General features: G+C 48.0%; 1 protein-coding gene across 1 annotated transcript in view; it reads left to right on the forward strand.

The window, feature by feature from the left end:
* The window catches only part of Lama1 (laminin subunit alpha 1), a 123,387-nt gene that overhangs the window by 92,558 nt on the left and 8,682 nt on the right, over positions 1-22,147 (forward strand). The window contains exons 38-55 of the mRNA XM_051154463.1: positions 12-128; positions 235-398; positions 3,191-3,326; positions 4,216-4,309; positions 5,745-5,861; positions 7,004-7,186; positions 7,528-7,682; positions 9,779-9,922; positions 10,985-11,118; positions 12,096-12,246; positions 13,066-13,190; positions 15,592-15,742; positions 17,031-17,175; positions 17,630-17,771; positions 17,860-17,974; positions 18,148-18,318; positions 20,171-20,322; positions 21,027-21,212. Of these exons, the coding sequence (XP_051010420.1) occupies positions 12-128; positions 235-398; positions 3,191-3,326; positions 4,216-4,309; positions 5,745-5,861; positions 7,004-7,186; positions 7,528-7,682; positions 9,779-9,922; positions 10,985-11,118; positions 12,096-12,246; positions 13,066-13,190; positions 15,592-15,742; positions 17,031-17,175; positions 17,630-17,771; positions 17,860-17,974; positions 18,148-18,318; positions 20,171-20,322; positions 21,027-21,212 (2,582 nt within the window). The remainder of the gene's footprint in view (positions 1-11; positions 129-234; positions 399-3,190; positions 3,327-4,215; positions 4,310-5,744; positions 5,862-7,003; positions 7,187-7,527; positions 7,683-9,778; positions 9,923-10,984; positions 11,119-12,095; positions 12,247-13,065; positions 13,191-15,591; positions 15,743-17,030; positions 17,176-17,629; positions 17,772-17,859; positions 17,975-18,147; positions 18,319-20,170; positions 20,323-21,026; positions 21,213-22,147) is intronic.

The raw sequence follows: 22,147 nt of genomic DNA on the forward strand, positions 1-22,147 counted from the left end.
TTTTGCCACAGGAGAAAAAGCTGCACATTCAAGAAGAACAAAATTTGACCTCAGAGCTCATTGCGGAAGGAAGAGAATGGGTAGATGGTGCCAGCACTCACGCGGCTACTGTACAAGACAACCTATCAGTAAGTTACAATCTGGACAGCCATGCCGCGGGGTCTTCGCCTACGTGTACGCGTGTGTGCTGGTAGACAAGTACATGTATGTTTACATCTTAACCTCCCCATGCAGCAGCTGGACCATCACCGAGATGAACTCCTCATGTGGACTAGTAAACTCAGGAGCCACGTGGACGAGCTGGTCATGCAGATGTCCAAACGAAGGGCTCGTGACCTTGTGCACAGCTCGGAGCGCCACGCCTCTGAGCTGCAGAGCCTGGCAGGAGCTCTGGACAGGTGAGGGCGCATGGTTGTCATAATCCAGGAAGCACTTGCTGACCCCGGGTCAGTGGGAAGATGGCTATTTTGGTTAGTGTTGGATCACTTTGATGCTGTGCCTGTGTGCACAAACATGCATGCACACTCCTGTGTGCCTGTGCTTGGGTGTGCGGGTACACGTACATGCACGTGCATTTATGTGTATATACATGTGGAAGCCATAGCACAACCTTTGATGTCACTCTTCGGATGCTCTGCACATATTTTAAAAAGTCTCTTGTTTACCATGCAGGCTAGGCTAGCTGGCTAGTGAGTCCTGTCTGTCTCAGGCTCCCTAGCCCTGGGATTACAAGCCACCAGGCTTGGCTTTTTTTTTTTTTTTTCATGGCTTCTGGCAAGAGAATGTAAGGTACTCATGTTTTCAAAGCCCTCTCCCCACTGCACTTTTATCCTGTCATGTAAAAATGAGACTGATATTTTACTTGCGAGGCAAGTCAGATTCCTTCCTGTGGCTGCCAGCTTACTTTGCCATAGGCATGCATGTATGTTGGGAAATGCAACCATGCCAGGCTACTAAGGTGTCATGAGAACCTGCAGTGCCCGAGTGCTTTGCATGCGGGTTGCACCGTGTTCCCTATAGGTCATGTGTTCTTGGAGTCCGTGGTTCAAATGGAGGAAGTGGCTGCCCGCACTCTATATGCTGATGACTCTTTGCTGAGGGATCCCATGTCTAATCATTGTCTCCTGCCTGGTGGTGTAGCTTGTAATATAGTTATTTTTTCAAATGAGTGTATATGTGTGTGTGTATGTGTGTGTCACAATGTGTGTTTGTCTGTGTGACAATGTGTGCTTGTGTGTGTGCCACAGTGTATGGTGGGGTATGTGTGTGTGCTTTTGTGTTTGTGTGGCAGTGTGTGTTGGTTTGTGTGTGTGTATGGCACAGTGTGTGCTTGTATGTGTTACAGTGTGTGCTTGTGTGTGGCACAGTGTGTGTTGGTGTGTATGTGTATGTGACAATGTGTGCTTGTGTGTGTATGTGTGAGACACAGTGTGTGTTGGTGTGTATGTGACAATGTGTGCTTGTGTGTGTGTGTGTGTGTGTGTGGCACAGCATGTGTTGGTGCCCACAGAGGCTAGAAGAGGGTATCAAATCCCAAGGAGCTAAAGTTACAGGCCATTGTGAGCTGCCCCACATGGGTGTTGGCACCTGAGCTCGGGCTCTTAGTGGTTACTTAAGCCACCCTTCAGCCACTGTCACAAACTTAAACTAATGGTCCCATTGTTGGCTCACCCTGTCCTTGTCCTGTTGCAAACAAAGCATAACTCAGGCCAGTGTGGTTCACAGACCGACTTGTACACTGGACTTAGCCTAGGGCACCTCATCATAAACCTTGTTCTTCCTCCTCCGAGAAGGTGACAAAAGCGCTCTGCATTGTAGCTTAGAATCTACAATTCCTTTAAAAAGAATCTTCAGTGATTCTTGTATACAGCAAATATGGAATCTAGTCTTTATGTCTTGGTGATTTTCACAGTGTGTGTGTGTGTGTGTGTGTGTGTGTGTGTGTGTGTGTGTGTGTAACACTGAACTATATCCACAGTCCCTTCCTCTTACTTTTTATCTTGAGACAAGGTCTCATTAAGTTGCTTAGGCTGGCCTTGACCTCACTCTGTAGCCCAGGCTAGCTCTGAATTTGTGACCCTCTTGACTCAGCCTCCTAGTCTAGGCTAGCAGACCTTACTAACTGTGGGATATTAACTGATGAGTTTGTTTCTTTATCTGTGTTTTAACAAATGGATGTAAAAATTTCAAGTGTGGTGGGAACACCCCATTGATAAATAGTGTCATGACAAAAGCAATTAAAAATAACTCACTAGACTATTGCAGTAGGTAGGTGCTGAACTTAATGGATACGAGTGCCATGGCAACCAGTCATAGAAGTCGGAGCCAGAACCTCGGCGTCTCTGTATCATCTTCCGTCATCCACAGCTGGACTAAAATCTTTATTTTTTAGTGTAAGCGTAGTGAAAGCAAGTCAACATTAAATAACATTATCTTTTATTTATAAACCATTGACTTTCCCAGTCAGATAGCAACAGAAAATAATTGCTGGTGTCTAGTATGGGGATTGACCAATTCAATAAAGTTGGAGAGAAAATGAAATTATCCCCTCAGCAGGCAAAGGTGTGTCAGTTGTTGCATTTTATTGAGCTAGTGAAACTGCACCCTTGCCAGGTGGAAAACTCATAAAATACTGAATTTTCTGCTGGGCGGAATGAGTTTCAATTCACTGAACTATTTTCCTGTCCTCCTGCAGAAAGCCGGGTGAATTCCATGAAGTTGGGATATATCCTTTAGGATCTACCCCAGCACACCCCGCGTGTGGTCAGAAAGCTTTCTGAAAATTAACCAACGGGTTGCGGGAGAGAGTATAACCAATGCACACCTGCAGGGACACCCCAGACACAGCCAGGCGCTTTAACATGGATCAAGGAAAATGCGGGGCAGATGGTAGGAACTGATGGCATGGCTCTCCATGGGAAACGACCCCCGTCGTGAGCCTCAATGTTAATTAAAGGCAGTTCCGAGTGACTCCTCAGACATGACCTCTGTGTGCAGAAGGAAGCGCTGCTTGCTAGTTCTGGCTTCTTCTTTAAGAAGAAAGAAGCTAGGAGGCTTTTGAGTGTAGTAGGTACCTACTGTACTCATGACTGATCCTGCTCGTTTCATTATTGCTGTTGTTTTTTTGTTTTTGTTTTTGATTGTTTTTTTTTTTTTTTTTAATTCACATCTGGAAATGATGACTGGATAGGGACTTTGAAAATGTTAGGAATGTGTCCCTGAACGCCACCAGTGCAGCACATGTGCACACCAACATCCAGATGCTGACGGAGGAAGCAGAGAGACTGGCCGCTGATGCTCACGAGGCAGTGAGCGGGACAAGCGTGGTGAGAAAGATCCGGGGCCTCCCTGTGTGCATCTTCCTCTTCTGTGCCGTGGGAGGGTCTTCTAGAATGTCAGTTCTCGACCTGTTGGAATGAGTCTCAAGGTTCAAGTGACCCTTTCCCAGGGGTCGCCTAAGGCTCCCGGGAGGCGGATTCACATGATCATTGTTGATAGCAGGAGCGAAATTACAGCTATAAAGTAGCAATGAACAGGGTTATGGTGGTGGTAGTGGGGGTCACCACAATGTGAGGAGCTGCACTTTAAAAAGACCACAGCATTAGGAAGGTTGGAAACTGTAGTTCTAGAAGGTTTTTGAACATACACCCAGTGACTCATATGTATATTTATCTACAGTCTTTTCTGGTGAAGTTTTGTTTGTGGTTTGTTTGTTTGGCTGGTTGGTTGTTTTTTTCTTTTTTTCTTTTTCTCTGACATATCATATGCCCTTTAGCTCATAAATAATTTTGAGAGAACAGGGTCTCGCTCTGTTGCACAGCCTGACCTTGAACCCCTCACTTGAATTAAAGTGAGTCCCTGCTCCACCCAGACTTCCGAGTAGTTAGGAGCCATTGCACCACCCCAGCCTAGGTTCTTGGTCATTTTTGCTTCTTTGTGAAGAGTAAAGGCTACAAAGACAAGGGGAAGTCTGCTTCTTCTGACAAAGATGCTGATGGTGTCCTGATGCCCACTTGATATTTCCTTTTCCTCACGGCTTTATTGGGGCTGGTTGCCTTCTTTATAGACTTTAAAAGGCCTCTGCATTCTTACCGTCAGACACTGATGTTTGCCTCTAGCTTGGAGGTTGGCTCTCTCACTTGGAGGCTGGCTGGTGCTTTTCTGATGGGGCCGCTGTCTTGGAGGTCACTATGCATGGCTTGTTCTGCTTTTCAGATCTCAGAAGCTCTGGTTACACAGGGGAAAGCAGCCCTGCAGCGCGCCTCCAGATTCCTGAAAGAAAGCGCCACTGCCAGGAAGAAGCAGCAAGGTCAGTGTGCATGCGGATGTGTGGGATGGGAGGCCGCACGCTGACGGCATCCTCAGAGGGCACTTTTCCCAGAGCAGGTTGAAGTGGCCTGTGTCTTTCTGTCCTCAATGTTGCAATCTTATCTCATCTGAGGGTCACATGATTCTGAGTATTACTCTAGTGGCATCGATTACTTGGCCGTGTGAGCATCTCTGTAGTTATGCTTCCATTATGACCAAATTCCAGAGTTACCTGAGTGGGCACTTCTGCCAGTCAGCTTGATGTGTGGAATCACTGCTGACGACAGGGCTCCTCTTTTTATTTTCCCCTCAAACTTGCCAGTTCCTTGAAGAACTGTTATATCTGATGTTGCCTTGGCACTTTTTATCTGGCTAGAACTACTGCGGGCCCTTATTGATTGGATTAAATCATAAATGATAAATCCTTTTCCATAAACACCCATAAAGTTCAAAGGTCTCAGCACGCAGTTGCTTGGGACATGCCAGAGCTTCCAGTAAGCATGACGTAAGACATCAAGAAGCTAGTCTAAGGAAATATGCAGGCATGAGATTTTTCTTAATATGCAAGTGTGAGTCTCACACTGGTGCAGGCAGTTTGTAAGGGCAGCACTGCACCCTCCGGACCTCCATAAACCAGAGGCTGGAGTTTCCCACAGCTGTCTGAGCTGAGTACAGAGCCTGCTGTAGCTGTCTGAACAAGGGTTTGGAGCAAGGCGGTTTTGTTTGTTTGTTTGTTTGTTTCTGTGTGAATGAGACCACTCAGGACCTCCCTTGGCCTCTGAGTGTTAGATCCTCACGGTTCTTGCTCACTAGCTTGGTCATCAATGCTGATGGGCTTTGGCTCGAGTTTGTTCAGGTAAAGGTCCTTCTAGGCCACTGCTGTGAACTTCTTGGCAATTAAAATTCCATATTTTAATCATCTGCTCAGAATGATAAATGTGGTTTCATATTATGAGCAAACTGTAAAAGTGTTTATTACAGGAAGTTGAGAGGAGTCCAGATTCAGTAGGTGAAGGGACTAGAGTGACAGGTTGGGGACCACAAAGAGCCAGGCTCACCATTAGCATTTGACAACCTTGAGGAGAAAGGTGGCAAGTTTCAGCGTGGGTAGAAAATTACAATCTAGTAGAAGAGACAGTTTAAACAGGTTTTTACCTCTGTGCCGCTTTATAAATTTAGGCATGAAATTTAAGGACAAGTGCCAATGAGAAAGGAGATAGCAAAATAGACCAAAAAAAAAAATCAAACAACTAAAACCCACTCCCAGTGTCTCTAATGAACAGTGCCAAGAAGTGCGGGGCAAACGCTTGACACTGAGGTGTCTGCAGGAAGCTGTGTGTTCTGCAGATGGGGGAGGGGTGAATGGTAATGCTGTCGCCGAGGTGGAGCTTTAGCAGCCTAACTGAAAGGGAACGCTTTCTTTCCCCTGCATGTAGGTATTATGTTGAAGATGGATGAGTTGAAAAATTTGACCAGTCGATTTCAGGAGGGAATGGGCAACATCACAAGGCAGACCAACAGCTCCCTCTCGCTGCTTAGAGAGAGTCCGGGAGGTAAGCAGAAAGGAGCCCCGTGGCCTAATTGCCTTCTCACTGTGAAAGCATTTCAGGGGAGCCTGAAGAAGTCCTGCCTAATGTCTCATTAGGAACTGTGGCTGAAAAAAAAAAAAAAAAAAAAAAAAGACAGACAAGATTGATAAAGCTTCAGCATGTGAAGGGGTGTGACTTAGAATGAAGGGGTGTGACTTAGAGGTGAAGGGGTGTGGTTTAGAGGTTAAGGGGTGTGATTTAGTGTGAAGGGGTGTGACTTAGAATGAAGGGGTGTGACTTAGAGGTAAAGGGGTGTGATTTGGAGGTTAAGGGGTGTGACTTAGTGTGAAGGGGTGTGACTCTGAGGTTAACTGAGGTTAAGGGGTGTGACTTAGAGTGAAGGGGTGTGACTTAGAAGTGATGGGGTGTGACTTAGAGGTGAAGGGTATGACTTAGCCACTTCCCTCTTGATAAGAGCTTAACTTTTTTTGTTTGTTTGTTTTTTCAAGACAGGGTTTCTCTGTGTAGCCTTGGCCATCCTGGAATCACTTTGTAGACCAGGCTGGCCTCGAACTCACAGCGATCCACCTGCCTCTGCCTCCCGAGTGCTGGGATTAAAGGCGTGTGCCACCACGCCCAGCTTAACTTTCAGAAGCTTCTTATCTGGTTATAAAGTGACATGAAGGTGAAGATGAGATGGGCTATAGATAGGCGCTAAGTAAAGAAGTTTGGGGCTAGAGAGATAATTTCATGGGTATTGCTGCTAAGCCTAGAGACCTGAGGTCCATCTCTGGACTCACACAAAGGAAGGGGAAACCTCCTCCCACGAGTTGTCCTCTGGCCTCCATATGTGTGCCATAGTACATGAACACTAAGTAAACAAATGAATGAATGAATTTTAAAAGTACTTTCAGTTTATCACCCCCCAAAACATATTAACGGCGACTAGCCACCTCTCTTGTATTCACACTGTGTAATTGAAGTCATGTTACAGAGTTAAGTATCCAAATTATTCATTGGTTCTTTAATGGGGTGGTAAAACACATGGTGTGCAAACTTCCTTGACATGAAAAAGCAAGAAGCCTTGGTTTGTATTCAACAAACGTGTTTCTGGCTTTTCTCGGTGTCTTCAGCAGAGCACATGCTTGTCCATGCCTTTATTCTAGGTGTGAGAGAGAAGGCGAGGAGAGCCAGAGAGCTGGCTGCAGCCGCCAATCAGAGTGCAGTGAGGACACTAGACAACGTCCTTGCTTGGAGCCTGAGGGTCCTCAATACATCTGAGGACCTGTCCCGAGTGAACGCCACCGCACAGGAGACAAGTGACCTTCTGCATAACTCCACAGTGACTAGTATGTCGGTGGCCCCTCTTCCCTGTTCTGAAAGCCTGCAGCATGCCGGCTGTCTTAGTATGTCAGTGGCCTCTCTTCCCTGTTCTGAAAGCCTGCAGCGTGCCGGCTGGGGGACAGCCCCGTGCACAGGATGTGGAAGGAAATGTGGTTGCATGTCGATTCACATCTGTGAAGGAGGAGAGGAGACCCAGGGGATGCAGGCTGTCTGTGCTCTTCATCCACTTCAGGGTTTTCCCGCTCCGTTCTGTCTTATCCATCCGGCATCTTAATAATGAACACTTCCTTTTCTCTCTTTTCCTCTGGCCCATCACTCGCCAACACTTGCCTCTTGTCTTGGTTAGCTCTGCTGGCTGGAAGGAAAATGAGAGTCGTGGAAATGCAAGCCAACCTCTTATTTGAGCGGCTGAAGCCTTTGAAAACACTGGAAGAAAACCTGAGCAGAAACCTGTCGGAGATCAAGCTGCTGATCAGCCGGGCCCGGAAACAGGCAGCTTCGGTGAGTTGGGCTGGTGGCTCCTAATGTGGTAGCTATGAAAACTGGGGCTCCTGATCACAGACCATGGTGGCATCGGTGGGCCTGGCACTCAGACACCCCAATTGCCCTACGACTCCTACAGAATCTCAATAACCCCATGTCCTCATGGCTCATCCAGGAAACTTAAACTCTTTTTCTTTGACTCCTGCTTGTGTTTAGCGTGTTTCAAAGATTCTTAGGAAAGATCTCTCTTTTCTGGGAGTTTATAACTATTGCTAGGCTACATAACTTACCCTTTATGTCATGAAGACATTCAGCGTAGTGGATACATCTGCTGCTGTTTCCTCACTTTCAATGCTGGAGATACCTTCCAGAATGTGTGGGAAGGGCTTTGTCCTTCAGGACTCTGAGAAGACAGTGTGTGTACACACAGATGCCGAGAGGACAGTGTGTGTACACACAGATGCTGAGACGACAGTGTGTGTACACACAGATGCTGAGAGGACAGTGTGTGTGTACACAGATGCTGAGAGGACAGTGTGTGTGTACACAGATGCTGAGAGGGCAGTGTGTGTGTATACAGATGCTGAGAGGACAGTGTGTGTACACAGATGCTGAGAGGACAGTGTGTGTACACACAGAGGCTGAGAGGACAGTGTGTGTACACACAGAGGCTAAGAGGACAGTGTGTGTGTACACAGATGCTGAGAGGGCAGTGTGTGTACACACAGATGCTGAGAGGACAGTGTGTGTACACACAGATGCTGAGAGGACAGTGTGTGTACACAGATGCTGAGAGGACAGTGTGTGTACACACAGATGCTGAGAGGACAGTGTGTGTACACAGATGCTGAGAGGACAGTGTGTGTACACACAGATGCTGAGAGGACAGTGTGTGTACACAGATGCTGAGAGGACAGTGTGTGTACACACAGATGCTGAGAGGACAGTGTGTGTACACACAGATGCTGAGAGGACAGTGTGTGTACACACAGATGCTGAGAGGACAGTGTGTGTACACACAGATGCTAAGAAGACAGTATGTGTGTATATATACAGATGCTGGTGTCAGAGTTAGGAAACCATTCAGTAACTACCCATGGATCAATTCACTTATTTCCAGCATAGAGTAAGACTCCCAAGAGTGTGTACAGTTGCCACGATGTGGGGTCCTAGAGAAGAAGAGTGCGACTCTGATCTTAGCTCAGTCTTTCTGAAGCTCTCTAGGCAAGGTAAAGGCACTCTAGGCTCGCCAAGATTCTCCCCTTATAGAAAAGGATGCAGGCTCACAGCAGCTCTGGCTTCCCTCTGTTACATGGGCAAGGAAGCATAAGCTAATATACACAGATAATTATAAAGCAGAGCCCCATGTAGTCAATAATAACCACTCTATAGCTATTTACTGGGTGACATAATAAGTACATCCCCCGCCCCTCTATTTAACAAATACTCCCCTCTGGGTCAGGTAGTGAGTTCAGAGTAACACAGTCCTAAATCTCAGTGAGTCAGGCAGTTTTCTACCTAGACGATGGGCCTTCTGAAAAGTAAAGGGCTGGGGAGATTGCTCAGCTGTTCAAAGTGCTTGGTTCTTGTGGAGTTAGGAACCCAGGATGCAATAGGTCAGTCAGATGGCTCATAACTGCCTGTAACCCCAGCCCCAGGGGCTCTCATGGCCCCTGGGAAGTCTTGCAGTCTCTCTCTTTTCTCTTCCTTGCCCCTCCCACACCACACCCCTCACCACCCCCCCCAAAAAAAATTCAGTCGAGTAAATCTTAACACAAAACAAAACCAAAACCAAGAAGAGGTTAGCTGTTCAGAGACACCCATCTATAACCAGGCTGAGGCAAGGAGGATTGTGAGTGTCAATTCAAGGCCACCTGGTCAGCAGAGTCTGACACTGCCTCTAAATCAGCAAATAAAACATAGCCCAACTTAAGTGACTGTCCAGTACCCAAACAGTTTACTGAATAAAAGAATTTGCATCGTGGTCTGTTACCTCGCCCTGTGAAACCCAAAGCTTTGTGAGCCATGCACAGCACAAGCAGACAGGCATCTGACATTGTGGAGAGCTGCCCCGTGTGTTCCTAAGTCAAGGGTTGCTTTCTTCTCCCCGTCAGATCAGAGTGGCTGTGTCTGCAGACAGAGACTGCATCCGCGCCTACCAGCCTCAGATCTCCTCTACCAACTACAACACCTTGACGCTGACCGTGAAGACGCAAGAGCCAGACAACCTCCTCTTCTACCTCGGCAGCAGCACTGGCGTAAGTGAGCAGCCGTGGGTGTGTGGGAATACGAGTGTTTCCTTGGTGGACACTCTGCTGATGACAACATGAACAAAGCCGCCCCCAAACCGCTGAATTCCCCTGCCAAGGATGACCTTTGCTACAACTACAATGTTGAATGTCAAATGCAGAGGTAAAACGTAAGCCGAAGAATCTGAGCTCAGTTCCCAGGTCACACACAAACCTGGGCATCCTGTTCTAGAGCCAGACAAGCCCAGGGCATCTCTGGGGATCCCTGACCAGCCTGGCCTAATTAGGTGAGCTACAGGTCAGTGAGGGGCCTGGCTTCAAAAGGAAGACAGCACCCAAGGCTTTCTCCTGGCCTCCTCATGAATGCGTGCATACGAACTATGAACTATGCACACATGTGAACTTAGGCACACACACACACACACACACACACACACACACACACACACACACGGATGTATACACAGTGAATGCCACAAGAAGGAAAGTGACATTCCTAAGTAATGGCTCCAGCTCCGTCTTCTTGGTTACATCATGCCTCTGTGGAACTCGGGTGACTGTCAGATAGCCAGGCGTCAGCCAGGTTCTCCCTGCCAAGGCACTGCCTATGGCCCCAGAGAGCAAGCTCCTTTCATGTGACAACCACTCCCTTGGCTGTCTTCAGAGGGAATGTAAACCCTTGGAAATGTGAGGGAGATGTGGAAAAGTGTATTTATTATCACAGATGCCTTCTGAGGAGACAGAAAGTGAAGCTAACTTGTTTTTGTGGTTCCCATCTTTGTATGCCTTCCACACCCATTGGTGCCTTCTGAAACAGAAACAAGAGAGTACCTTGCCTAATCTTCCTGTGGCTTGGTGACAACCCCTTTGTACATCCCCAGGAACTTCATAGATGTTTAATAGATGATCAGTCTACAAGGACAGTCATGTTGGGTCTGCCCTCTGCCTGAGGACTCGCCACGCTCCTGCCCCAGGGTTGCGATGATTTATAGACAGAATAACACTGAAGCATTGTGCTGGCTGTGTAAATAGAAATATTTAACTCACCCCACCTTGTTTCCTGGCCCCCAGCCTGATTTTCTCGCAGTGGAGATGCGGCGGGGGAAAGTGGCCTTTCTCTGGGACCTGGGCTCGGGGTCCACACGATTGGAATTCCCAGATGTCTCCATCAATGACAACAAATGGCACAGCATCTACATAACAAGGTAGCAGAGTGTGTCCTCCAGCATTGTTCTTATTTCAGTTGTACCTTATAATGTGTGGTAACACCAAATAATAAACAGGATTTGAGCCATTAGGAAAGTTGGATTGTAAACAAATAATACCAATTTATATTAACTACAGGAATGAGTTTTTTTTTAAATTACAGAACAGATAATCTTTGTTGCAAGAAGCAGGATCAAAAAAATGTATAGCTTAGATTGCTTTTTAATGTTTTTTTTTTTATTATTTTATAAGTATTTGCCTGCATATATGACTACGCACCATGAGCATGCAGATGAGTGCACTGGGTATCTTTAGGTGGTTGAGAGCCACCATGTGGGTGCTAGGAATAGAACCAGGTGCTTTGCAAGAGCAGACAGTACCCTAGGCCATGGAGCCTTCTTTGTACGCGTCTAGATTATTTTAAAATGTTTTCAGAAAGTCCAGATCCAGGTTGACCAGCCTTGTAAAATGGATCCTCCCATTGAAGAGGATTTTGTACAAAGCAACAGAAAAAGAGAGGAGAGGGGGAGGAAAGGGGAAAATGTATTTTCTTAAAAAAACAAAGTCAGATTCTTCCTATTAAAACCCTTCCCCATAAGTAACTTTATTTAAGAATTCTTAGGCAGAAGTTTTACTTTTCAGTAATATTGTGGAGTTTTATATTGATGGTGTTGGAAATATTGGCAGTATATTAAAAATGGTTTCATAACAAAAATAATTTTTCTTCAGATGTGGGGTTTAGCTCAGTAATGATTTTAAATAAGGGGGGGGGGATAGGGTGAAATGCCTGTTTCCTAAGAACAACTTAACATGATTTGGGGGAATAAAGTAGAGGTTTTGAACGAGCAAGCGTGGAAGCAGTCAGAAGTTGCCCGGGTGAGCCCGGAGAGGCTGGTGCAGCCGTGTATAGAAGGCACGCTTATACATTGATGGCATGACCTGTGCAAAGTTCCTGTTGAAACTCTCTCTGACGCAGGTTTGGAAACATGGGGTCCCTGAGCGTGAAGGAAACAAGCTCAGCTGAGAAACCACTGGTGAAGACAAGCAAATCTCCTGGGTTGGCGAATGTTCTGGACATAAACAACTCAACACTCATGTTTGTTGGAGGACTTGGAGGCCAAATCAAGGTACTGTTCTCCCAGCGCATCTGAACAGGTCCCCTGGCTGGTGTGCTCAGTGATAAGCATGTCCTCTACAAACCAAAATTTTCTGCCTTTATTAGTTTTCATTCAGCAGTGGGTCAGCAGAGCTGGGCTGGTTTTTGCCAGGGTTAAAAGGTCATTTTCAGTCATGAAGATGAATACATGAGAAGTCAGTGGAGCTGTTTGCCATTTAGGCATCTTTTCCAGTGATGAAGTAGAAAGTTAAATACATTTAGAGTAATTTCTGTAAAGTCCCTTTACCTCTCTTCTGATTATAGTGGTAATTATGCTAATTAGAGTTTAGCAAGAGTTTAGCACTGTGTTTGCTTCATGGCTATAGCTATTTGGACTGGGTTCAGAGTCCTCAGTTGAGAGGAAGGTCTGCATCCCTCCAGTTACTGCCCCCTCCCCCACCCCGTTGTCTGGTCTGATGACTCAGCTATAGTAGGTTTTCCCCCAGAAACCCCAGCAACCAAGCTGATCTTTAGGAGACTTGTCAGAGCTGGATCCGGTCACGGGTACCTGCAATCCCAGCATTCTCGAGGCTAAAACAAGAGATTTGAGCGTGTGGGGCCAGCGTGGGCTACACACATAACAAGACTCCTTTTCAACCCCCTTTCTTAAAGAACAGGAAACAATGCAAAGTGTTTATACTTGGAAGTAAATCCAGTTGTTGCGAGCTGGCCATTTCATTGTGTGTTCTCTTGGAGGTTGACTTGGATTTGAGCTCCCAGGACAGTTTAGGGAACACACGCTCCTAAGCCATGGACGTGAGTCATGTATTTGCTTGTGTCTCCCCATCAGAAGTCCCCCGCTGTGAAGGTCACTCACTTTAAGGGTTGCATGGGAGAGGCGTTCCTGAACGGCAGATCGATTGGCCTGTGGAATTACATCGAAAGAGAGGGGAAGTGCAATGGCTGCTTTGGAAGGTGATCCACCTGCATCTGACCTTTCTATTAGCTCTGTACTCTAGACTCTCATAAAAGGTTCTAAGTGGAACCGTGGTTACCTGGGTGTAGGACCAGGTGGACTGACTCCCTCAGACAACCTGGGATTTAATATATGTGTTTCACTGAACATTGAACGAACCAATCAGCTGGCCGGCCATTCTTGTTCTATGCTGACCAATACATTGACCAGGTTTCAAACAATGCTAGCTTGGTGGGATATTAAAACGTTCCTTAAAAAGAAAAAAGGCAGCCAGGTGTGGTGGCACACACCTGTAATCCCAGTACTCAGGAGGCAGAGGCAGGTGGATCTCTGTAAGAGCAAGGCCAGCCTGGTCTACAGAGCAAGTCCAGGACAGCCAAGGCTACTCAGAGGAAGCCAGTCTTGAAAAATGAAAAAAGAATGGGGCGGGGAGGGGTGGCGAAAAAAGAAACACTAGAGAGGCTATTTTGATCTTAATGGAAAATGTCAGGTTAAAATATCGAATGTAGCTAGGTATAGTGGTTTATGCCTTTCATCCCGGCTCTCAGGATATAGAGGCAAATGGATCTCCAAGTTCCTGCCCAGCCATCAGCTGGGCTACATAATAAGACTTTGTACACACACACACACTCTCACTCTCTCTCTCTCTCTCTCTCTCTCTCTCTCTCTCTCTCTCTCTCTCTCTCTCTTTTTCTTTGTTGTAATGTTCCTAGAGCCTTGAATTCACTGCCGGGTATCACTTGTTATTGTTAGGTTGTTAGTGCTGCCTGACATCCTTCACGTTAATGGATATAGCTGGGTTTTATACTGCCAACTTAACTGTTGAATTCTTTAATATGACTTCTTATATGTTGCCAGATACTTTTACATAGCAGCGGCATTTTCCCACTTCTAACCAGTTTCCATCCTTAGAAGGTGTTGTAAGACTGGCCTCTGACTCAAACAGTTGGCACTAAAATGTGGAAGATGTCTTAACTGGCAAGCAGAGTTGGTGTATTGAAAGTAGCTGCTGCCACAGCACACAGAGCACACACATGTGCCAGGGGACAGAGGACAGGCCACTGGGATTCCTGAAGGCTCCAGCGCTAACATAGGGGAGGCCCCTCTGAGAGCAAGGCCCACTCTCCCAGGCCCCAGGTTGGTCCTGCATGTGCCAGGGCCTTTCTGAGTACTAGAGTCACTGATGGATGCACATGTTGGGCTTTCTTCCTAGTCAGGAGCCCAGGCAGCCTGCCTGCAGCCCAGGGTTGCGAACCTAGGCTGACTGTGGAGCACATAGGTCTCACCGTCCTAAAAGATAAGCCCGTAGGGGCTCAAGCAGAAGTTGGGGGGCCCTGCCAGCATGGGAGAGCCCAGGAACATGCCATAAATCCCAGGGCCAGGAGATTGACTTCATTTCTTCTCACACCCGCCTCAACTGAGCAGGCTGTGAGGAGGGGGAGAAACCAGAAAGACCGGCCGTTTGCGTGCTTGGGACATGAGAACTCCTGGGCTCTGGGTAGGAAGGGACCACACACAAGGAGTCAGGACAGCCTGTGAAGCTTGTTCGAAGTGATCTTCAGATGAGGCCATCTCTTAGGCCCGAACAAGCTAAACGGAGACACCGCCCGCCGTCACGGAGCACATGTTTGTCATGCGCAGCTGCGGTTCCTAAGAACTTTGCGCGTGTCAAGTTGCATGCTTTCCATCAGAACACTCAGCCGTGTTCCCCTGGAGATGAAGGCAGCAGAGATTTGGGGCTTTGGTAGTCGGTAGCTCGGGGAATTGGGGTTTGACACCTGGTAGTCTGCCTCTAGAGGCTATGTTCGTCGTCAGACTAGAAGGCAGCAAGCTGAGTGACTCGGGATTAAGACAGACAAACAAGTACAGTGCTTGCCATACAGGCACGGGGACCTGAGACCAAATCACCGGAACCCATGAGAAATGGTACACAATGGTGCGCATGTGTAATGCCACACAATGGTGCGCATGTGTAATGCCACACAATGGTGCACATGTGTAATGCCATCATTCTTGCTGGGACAGAGGAGACAGAGACGGGAGGATTCCTGGAAGCCCCCAGGCCCAGTAATCTGGAGTATGAGAGAGACAGACAGACAGACAGACAGAGAGAGACAGAGAGACAGACAGATAGGGACACAGAGAGGGAGGAGAGAGACAGACAGAGACACAGAGACAGAGACACAGAGACAGAGACACAGAAAGAGACGAGAGAGATCCTCATGTGAGATGGAACAGTGAGGAGCCACATGCAAAGGTTTTCTCTGACATCTGCATATACACTATGGAACCCATTTTCCTCCCCTCCCCTCCCCTCCCCTCCTCTCTGCCCTCTCCTCCCCTCCCCTCCCCTCTGCCCTCCTAAGGCTGGGGTAATATTTCACGCCTTCTGCTTCGCAGCTCCCAGAGTGAAGACTCTTCATTCCACTTCGACGGAAGCGGGTATGCGGTTGTGGAGAAGACGCTCCGGACCACCGTGACACAGATCATCATCCTCTTCAGCACCTTCTCCCCCAACGGCCTCCTCTTCTACCTGGCCTCGAATGCCACCGTGAGTCCCTCTGCAGCACAGGACCCCCTGTGTCTGCGCAGTCCTACTGCCTCGAAGTTACCCCCGCGTTTGTTGTGCAAGTGACTTTTCCTCACTGAGAGGTGAAGAAACGTCCTCTCACTCCAGAAAGCATATCCAGAGGGCAGAGCAGTGCTTCCAGCATGCCTTGCTTGGAGAAATGAGGCTGGTGTGTGGGGGGGTTTACTTAGAGGTGAGTGAATGAGGACTTAGCAAAAAGGAGGAGTCCCCAAGATGGCCGCAGGACCGAGACGTCTCGCCCCAGCGTAGGTCATGCTCCAAAGCATCACGTATCCCTTTCAGTCAGTCCTGGTCTTCTTAAGTTCTTCACCACCTAAGTCCACAAGAGCCGTGGGAGTCCATACAGTGGGGAGTAGAACACAGAAGCAAGTGCTTGGGTGCAGTCTCGTGTGAGGCTCTTCACATTGTCTGAGGAAACACCAGCAACCTGATCTTGTCATGGTCTCATTTGGGTTGTCATATCTACTGTGAGGACCATGGTAATAGCCATGGAATGGCTTGAGGACAGGGTTCTACAACCCTGTGCCATTAGGATTTGGCAATATGATATATGTGAATTTATCTTAGTCGGTTTCCATAAGCACACAGTGTGCCCTCAGTCAGCACAGGTGTTAATAGTCAGATGCTTGCTGTTAAATTCTATTCAAATAATGTCTTGGTCTTCGTGTTACCACAGTGGCCTTGTTTTTAAATTTATATTTAGTATTATTTTGTGTGGATGAGTGGTTTCTGTGTCTGTATGTCTATGCGCCATATGCATGCCTAGTGTCCACTAAGGCCGGAAGAGGTATTGGATCCCCTGGTAGCAATGGTTGTGAGCCACCAGGTAGGTGCTGGGAATTGAACACAGGTTGTCCTCAAGAGTAGCCGGTGCTCTCCACCACTAAGCCACCTCTCCATCTACCATGGTTGCCTCGCTTGTATCTCATCTATAGGAATGGTCCCTTTCATCTTGTATGCTGGTCATTTTCAGAAATAGCCCACTTGTCAATTTAAATAAAAATCACACAAAGATAGTCCACGTCTCCTGCTAAAATGTGGATTTTGGTTAACAATGGCTAGCAGTTCATTTCTCAGCAGTAGTCTACAAGGCCACTGAAGACATTTTTGCTTTCATGTAACCAGCTATGGGAACAGGCTCAGTTTCCCTAGTTTGACCTTAAAAGGTTACTTGCACCCTTAGCTTGGGTGGGGGAACTCTAGAGATAAGGATGTCTCCGCAGCGATCTCTTCTTTCTCTCCTTCACAGAGGGACTTTCTGTCCATCGAGCTGGTCCGTGGCAGGGTGAAAGTGATGGTGGACCTGGGCTCGGGACCCCTCACTCTCATGACAGACAGGCGGTACAACAACGGAACCTGGTACAAAATCGCCTTCCAGCGGAACCGGAAGCAAGGTAGGTGCACAGGGTGGACATGTTGGCTGCCTCTGCCTCATCATGCTCCGTTAGCTTCCTGGCTGTGGCTTAATGACGTTAGCGAGAACATCATCGACTTCACTGTTCGCCACCTGGCAGGACTCCATGCTTGAGGGATGGTCTCATTAAACGCCAGCTTTGTCTATGGCATGAGAAGCAATGGGATCCACTTATTGCTGGAAGAACAGCATAATTCTACTTGTCTCATTATTTCTGGTTAAATGCCAAGTTGGAAATGAGAATCGAATTCACCCTGTTTTCTTTCTCACACCGACTGTTGCCGTTCAGCAGTGTGTGCTGCCGACCTTGGCCTTCTAACGGTGCAGGGTAACGCCGGTCAAATTTGCAGGACTTAAAAAGAACACAGACCCCCAAAGATAGAACTGTGTTGAGAGAGGCTTCCATACACACTAACCCTTCCACTTCCTGCTAGGGCTGCTAGCTGTCTTCGATGCCTATGACACGAGTGACAAGGAGACCAAGCAAGGAGAAACCCCAGGAGCCTCTTCTGACCTCAACCGGTTGGATAAGGACCTGATCTACGTGGGTGGATTACCTCACTCAAGTACTGTTAGGTACGGCGTAGAACTGTGGGCCGGCCATGTGGGGTTTCCGGGCCTCTCCCACTAAGTGTGAGGCTGATTCTCCCGTTCTTGCCTCTAGGAAAGGCATCAGCAGCAGAAGCTACGTGGGCTGCATCAGGAACCTGGAGATATCCAGATCCACGTTTGACTTGCTGCGGAATTCCTACGGAGTGAGAAAAGGCTGCGCACTGGAGGTGGGGAGCAAGCATTGTCATGGGGGTCTGGATGCATTTCCAGAAATGCCCAGCGGCTTTTCTATATACAGTAAAGCTGCAAGCTCCCAGCCTGGGGGTGGGTGAGCCGCAGGGAGGCCCAGCAGCCCCACAACAGCAGGCCAGCCTTACTCTGCTCTTCCTTCTGCCGCCAGCCCATCCGGAGCGTGAGTTTCCTAAGAGGTGGCTACATGGAGGTGCCGCCCAAATCTCTGTCACCAGAGTCCTCCCTGCTAGTCACATTCGCCACCAAGAATGGCAGTGGCATCATCCTGGTTGCACTGGGCAAGGATGTGGGGAAGGCCGGCTGGTCTCAGGCACACTTGGTGAGTACCTGTGATCCATGGTGGGAGATGCCTTACAGAAACACATGTGGGGAATTTCCAGCTCACGGCGTTCACTGTAGCTGTTTCCCAGCGCTTGTGTACCAGTGCTTTTTAGTTAATGAGTAAAAGTTGTTCCTACTGAATGGTCTGCTCATAAACCTGTGATTTCTGGAGTCTCATATCACGCTTCTAGAGGTGTGTAAGACGCTGCCGCCCTCAGACTAAAGCAACTCGTGACGGCAGAGCCTGGGTTTCCTCTGTGTGTGGTGCTTTCAGCAGAGTGAAAACACCCCTTTCTCACATTGGTTGGGGCAGCAGATTTGTTGTTGTTATAAATGTGAAGGGAGGAGATGTGGCCTGTGATGGGCATGGGAGTGCAGCAGCAGGACAAAGCAAGGGGGGCATTTTCCAGCATTTGATCCCTCAGGTATGTGATCACATACCTGAAAGAAATGTTGATAAGCACAGGTGCAGGTCCACACAATGCTGTGCTGTGCTGCCTAAGACATGGCTGTGCAGTTATCATCCTACATGCTGCAGCTGGGTGCTGCTTTGTGGACAAAGATAGGTCCAGAGAACACGATTAAGCTGCCTGTGGCCACCCAGCTGCTACATGTCAGAACCGAGGCTAGGATGCCAGTCTGCAGGCCCCGGATACCGTGTGGGCCACTTAACCAGGGCTTGCCTGGGACTAGAATTGGTTTTGTGAGCTCCATTCATCCGCTTTTCACTGAGGTGAAATTCTTACAAAATCGCCTGCCTTACAGTGAGTGAGCTGTTCTCTCAGTGCCAGTGCATCGAGTGTAAAGACGTCTCCTCCTCTACTTAGCTGCAGATGTTTCCATCACCCAAATCAACACCCTGTGCCCCAAAAGCAGCAGCCACTCCTCATCCTCCCGTCCCGACTCCTGGCTGCCAGCTGTCTGTTCTGTCTCTACAATGGGCTGCTTACTATAGCTTGTGCTGTCCAGGCATATGCAGTGTTGTCTTTTACAGCTGTCACTTAGCACGCTTTGGGGTTTCATCCACATCCAGCTACATTTTTTTATTTGTGCTATCCCTTTCTATTCCCCTGTATTTCTATCCTGGGGCTCACAGGAACCCCTAAGATCCATGACCCTGTGTGTATGATGTCGGGTTTGGGTCTTTGCCTTCCTCCCTTCTGGGCGTGGACCTTCAGGTGGGATTTCTGGTGAGAGAGCGATTCCGTGTTTTAACTTTGGAGGAAGCTGTTAAGCTCTTTCCCTCCACCAGTCGCAATAGGGTTCCGCAGGAGTCGCCTGCCGTTGTCTTCTAAGGCAGTGGGAAGGGATGGGGCAGCTGCTGCTAGTAAGGGCATTGGGAGCCCTTTTCCTTCCGCTCCAGGGCTGGCTTCACGGGTTCTTGTACTTATTTTCAATGTTGCCAGGAAGTCTTAAGAACTTTAAATGTCTTGAGACCCTTCCAGCTCTTAATGCTGTTTTCGGAAACGGTTGATGTAATCCACAGGGAAAGGCAAAAATCAAATAGGTGGTCACGCTCACGGTAATGGAAAATTAGACGCTTCTTGAAACTTCTTCAGTGAAAACTAGTCTAGTGCATGGCGTAGCAGTAAAAATAGCAAGCTAGCAAGCGTGGGAGCTTTAAGAAAATAGGAATCTGTGACAGGAACAATGATGGCATGATGCAGAGCATAAATTACATGACGCAGATCAGAAAGCAGTACATCAAATCCAAAACGCTGTCATGGACGGCAACGTCCACACACTCCCTTGCTTGCCTTGCGTTAGCATGTCTGTGTTATCTGTACAAGGTGAGAATGTTACAGACCGTTGAGTAATGTCTTCCGTTTTGGAAAACGCACCTTCCCCAGCCCTTCTTTTCCATCGTTCTGATTGGAGGTCACATTGAAATGCACATCAATGCTGGGGATGGGAGCAGCCTGCGGAAGGCCCTCCTCCATGCCCCCACCGGCTCCTACAGCGACGGGAAAGAGCACTCCATCTCCCTGGTTAGGAATCGGAGGTATCTTAGCTCTCGGGTCTTTGTATAAGGGTGGGGGGAGGAAGATAGGGGGGAAGGAGGGGAGGGGAGGGCGGGGGGGGGGTGCCGCTGAGGTGAGCATGAGATTGCTCCTCAGTAGGAGCCTTGCCACATATGTGGTGTGATTAAATGTCCAGAGTGGTTGGCATGATGTCATTAGCGATCATAGTTCTGTTTCAGAATAACTCTAGGAATTTGCCAGAATTCTGCCATAGGGTCAGCTTTCTTCCAGTTTGTAGTGTTTGTGAAATTTTCGTACCTGAGAACTTTAACTTTGACCTTGACTTAATCTCTGAGCTGTTTATAAACTGGATGAATTTGGTGGGGAACAGGAGGCTGGTTTTGGTGGGCGGTGTTTTGCCAACAGTCAACACCACCATGTCAGCATTCCCTGTCTTTCCCTCAGCAACTGAAGACCTTGCGCTGGGGGTACACTGGGTATCTTCACAGTGGGAAAAGGAGTGTTGCAATACACACAGTTAGTTCACTCAAACTTGGCCGTGTATCCGTTTGTAGATTTTCATTCTTTCACGTTAAATGTTGAAGCTTTTCAGTTTTGGGATTCACATACAATATCATGCCAAAATTTATCTCTAGGAAAGTGTATTATCCAAAAAAACCTTGCTGTTACTACCTGTGAAAATGGAACATGTGTTTAACCCTTGCTTTCCCCTGTGGCCTGCTAGAGTGATCACCGTACAGCTGGATGAGACCAGTCCTGTAGAAGTGAAGTTGGGCCCTCTGTCAGAAGCAAGGACCATCAACACCTCCAACCTGTACATAGGGGGGCTTCCCGAGGACAAGGGGGCGCCAATGCTCAGGATGAGGACGTCTTTCCATGGATGTATTAAAAACGTGATCTTCGATGCTGAGTAAGTGTAACTGGCTCTCACGTCCTTGCCTTCTGGGTTTGCTGTTGGAGAGGTCCTGAACTCTGCAAGCTCTTCCGTAACCAGTGAACCTCCTTGGTCTGTCATGAAGGCCTCTTCCAACGGATCTTACAAGGCTACCACAGTGGACAGATCTGGCCAGCAAATTGTATTAAGAGAAAACCCACCACTGGCTCCCTGTGTGTGCGTAGTATGGAGCATTAAACTGGGATTTAACACATCCCGGGCAGTCGTCGCTCTACCACTGAGCGACATCCCTTTTCTCAAGTGTACCAGTTAGATTGCTAACAGCTACATCTTATCAATGGCTCTCGCTGCGACAGTTGCTATTTATTGCAAGTCTCCATTCTCTGTAAAGGAGAGAATTATATGCATAAATGGCTGCTCATTACTCCTCTCCCAAGCTCTAGTCACATTGGGATGGTGGGGAAAATGCCTGAACCACAGGTCTGCATCTGCCTACAGGAAGTCACAACAGACTCAGTAGGAGGAGACCCTGGCCTTGCCTGCTGGGCCTACTTGTAACCTCGATCACAGTGTCCTCTGAGAAGGCACCTCCTGGAAGGCCCTGAACAGAGCAAGAATAAGGCTATAGCAGACTGCAGTGCAACAGGGGAGTGTCACTCACTTACCTGTAGGTTTATATAGTCATTGATTACTCATCCAGTCCTTCCTCGATAGGCAACACCATGCCTCTGAAAGCCATGACTCTATAGTCGGGTATAGCTTTGGGAGGTGCCAGTGGGATCCAGGTTGGCATAAGACACCCTGCTAGAGCTTCTAAGAAGAGAGACCCGTGACGAACAGAGTTCAGAACAAGGACCCAGTGCTGTTAAATGGAAGCTATTGTGCAGCGATGTGGGGACAGTGTTAAACGGAAGCTGCTGTGTTGGAACCAAAGCCCCATTGGCCTGAGA

The sequence above is a fragment of the Acomys russatus genome, chromosome 12, assembly GCF_903995435.1.
Source record: "Acomys russatus chromosome 12, mAcoRus1.1, whole genome shotgun sequence".
Taxonomy (NCBI): Eukaryota; Metazoa; Chordata; class Mammalia; order Rodentia; family Muridae; genus Acomys; species Acomys russatus.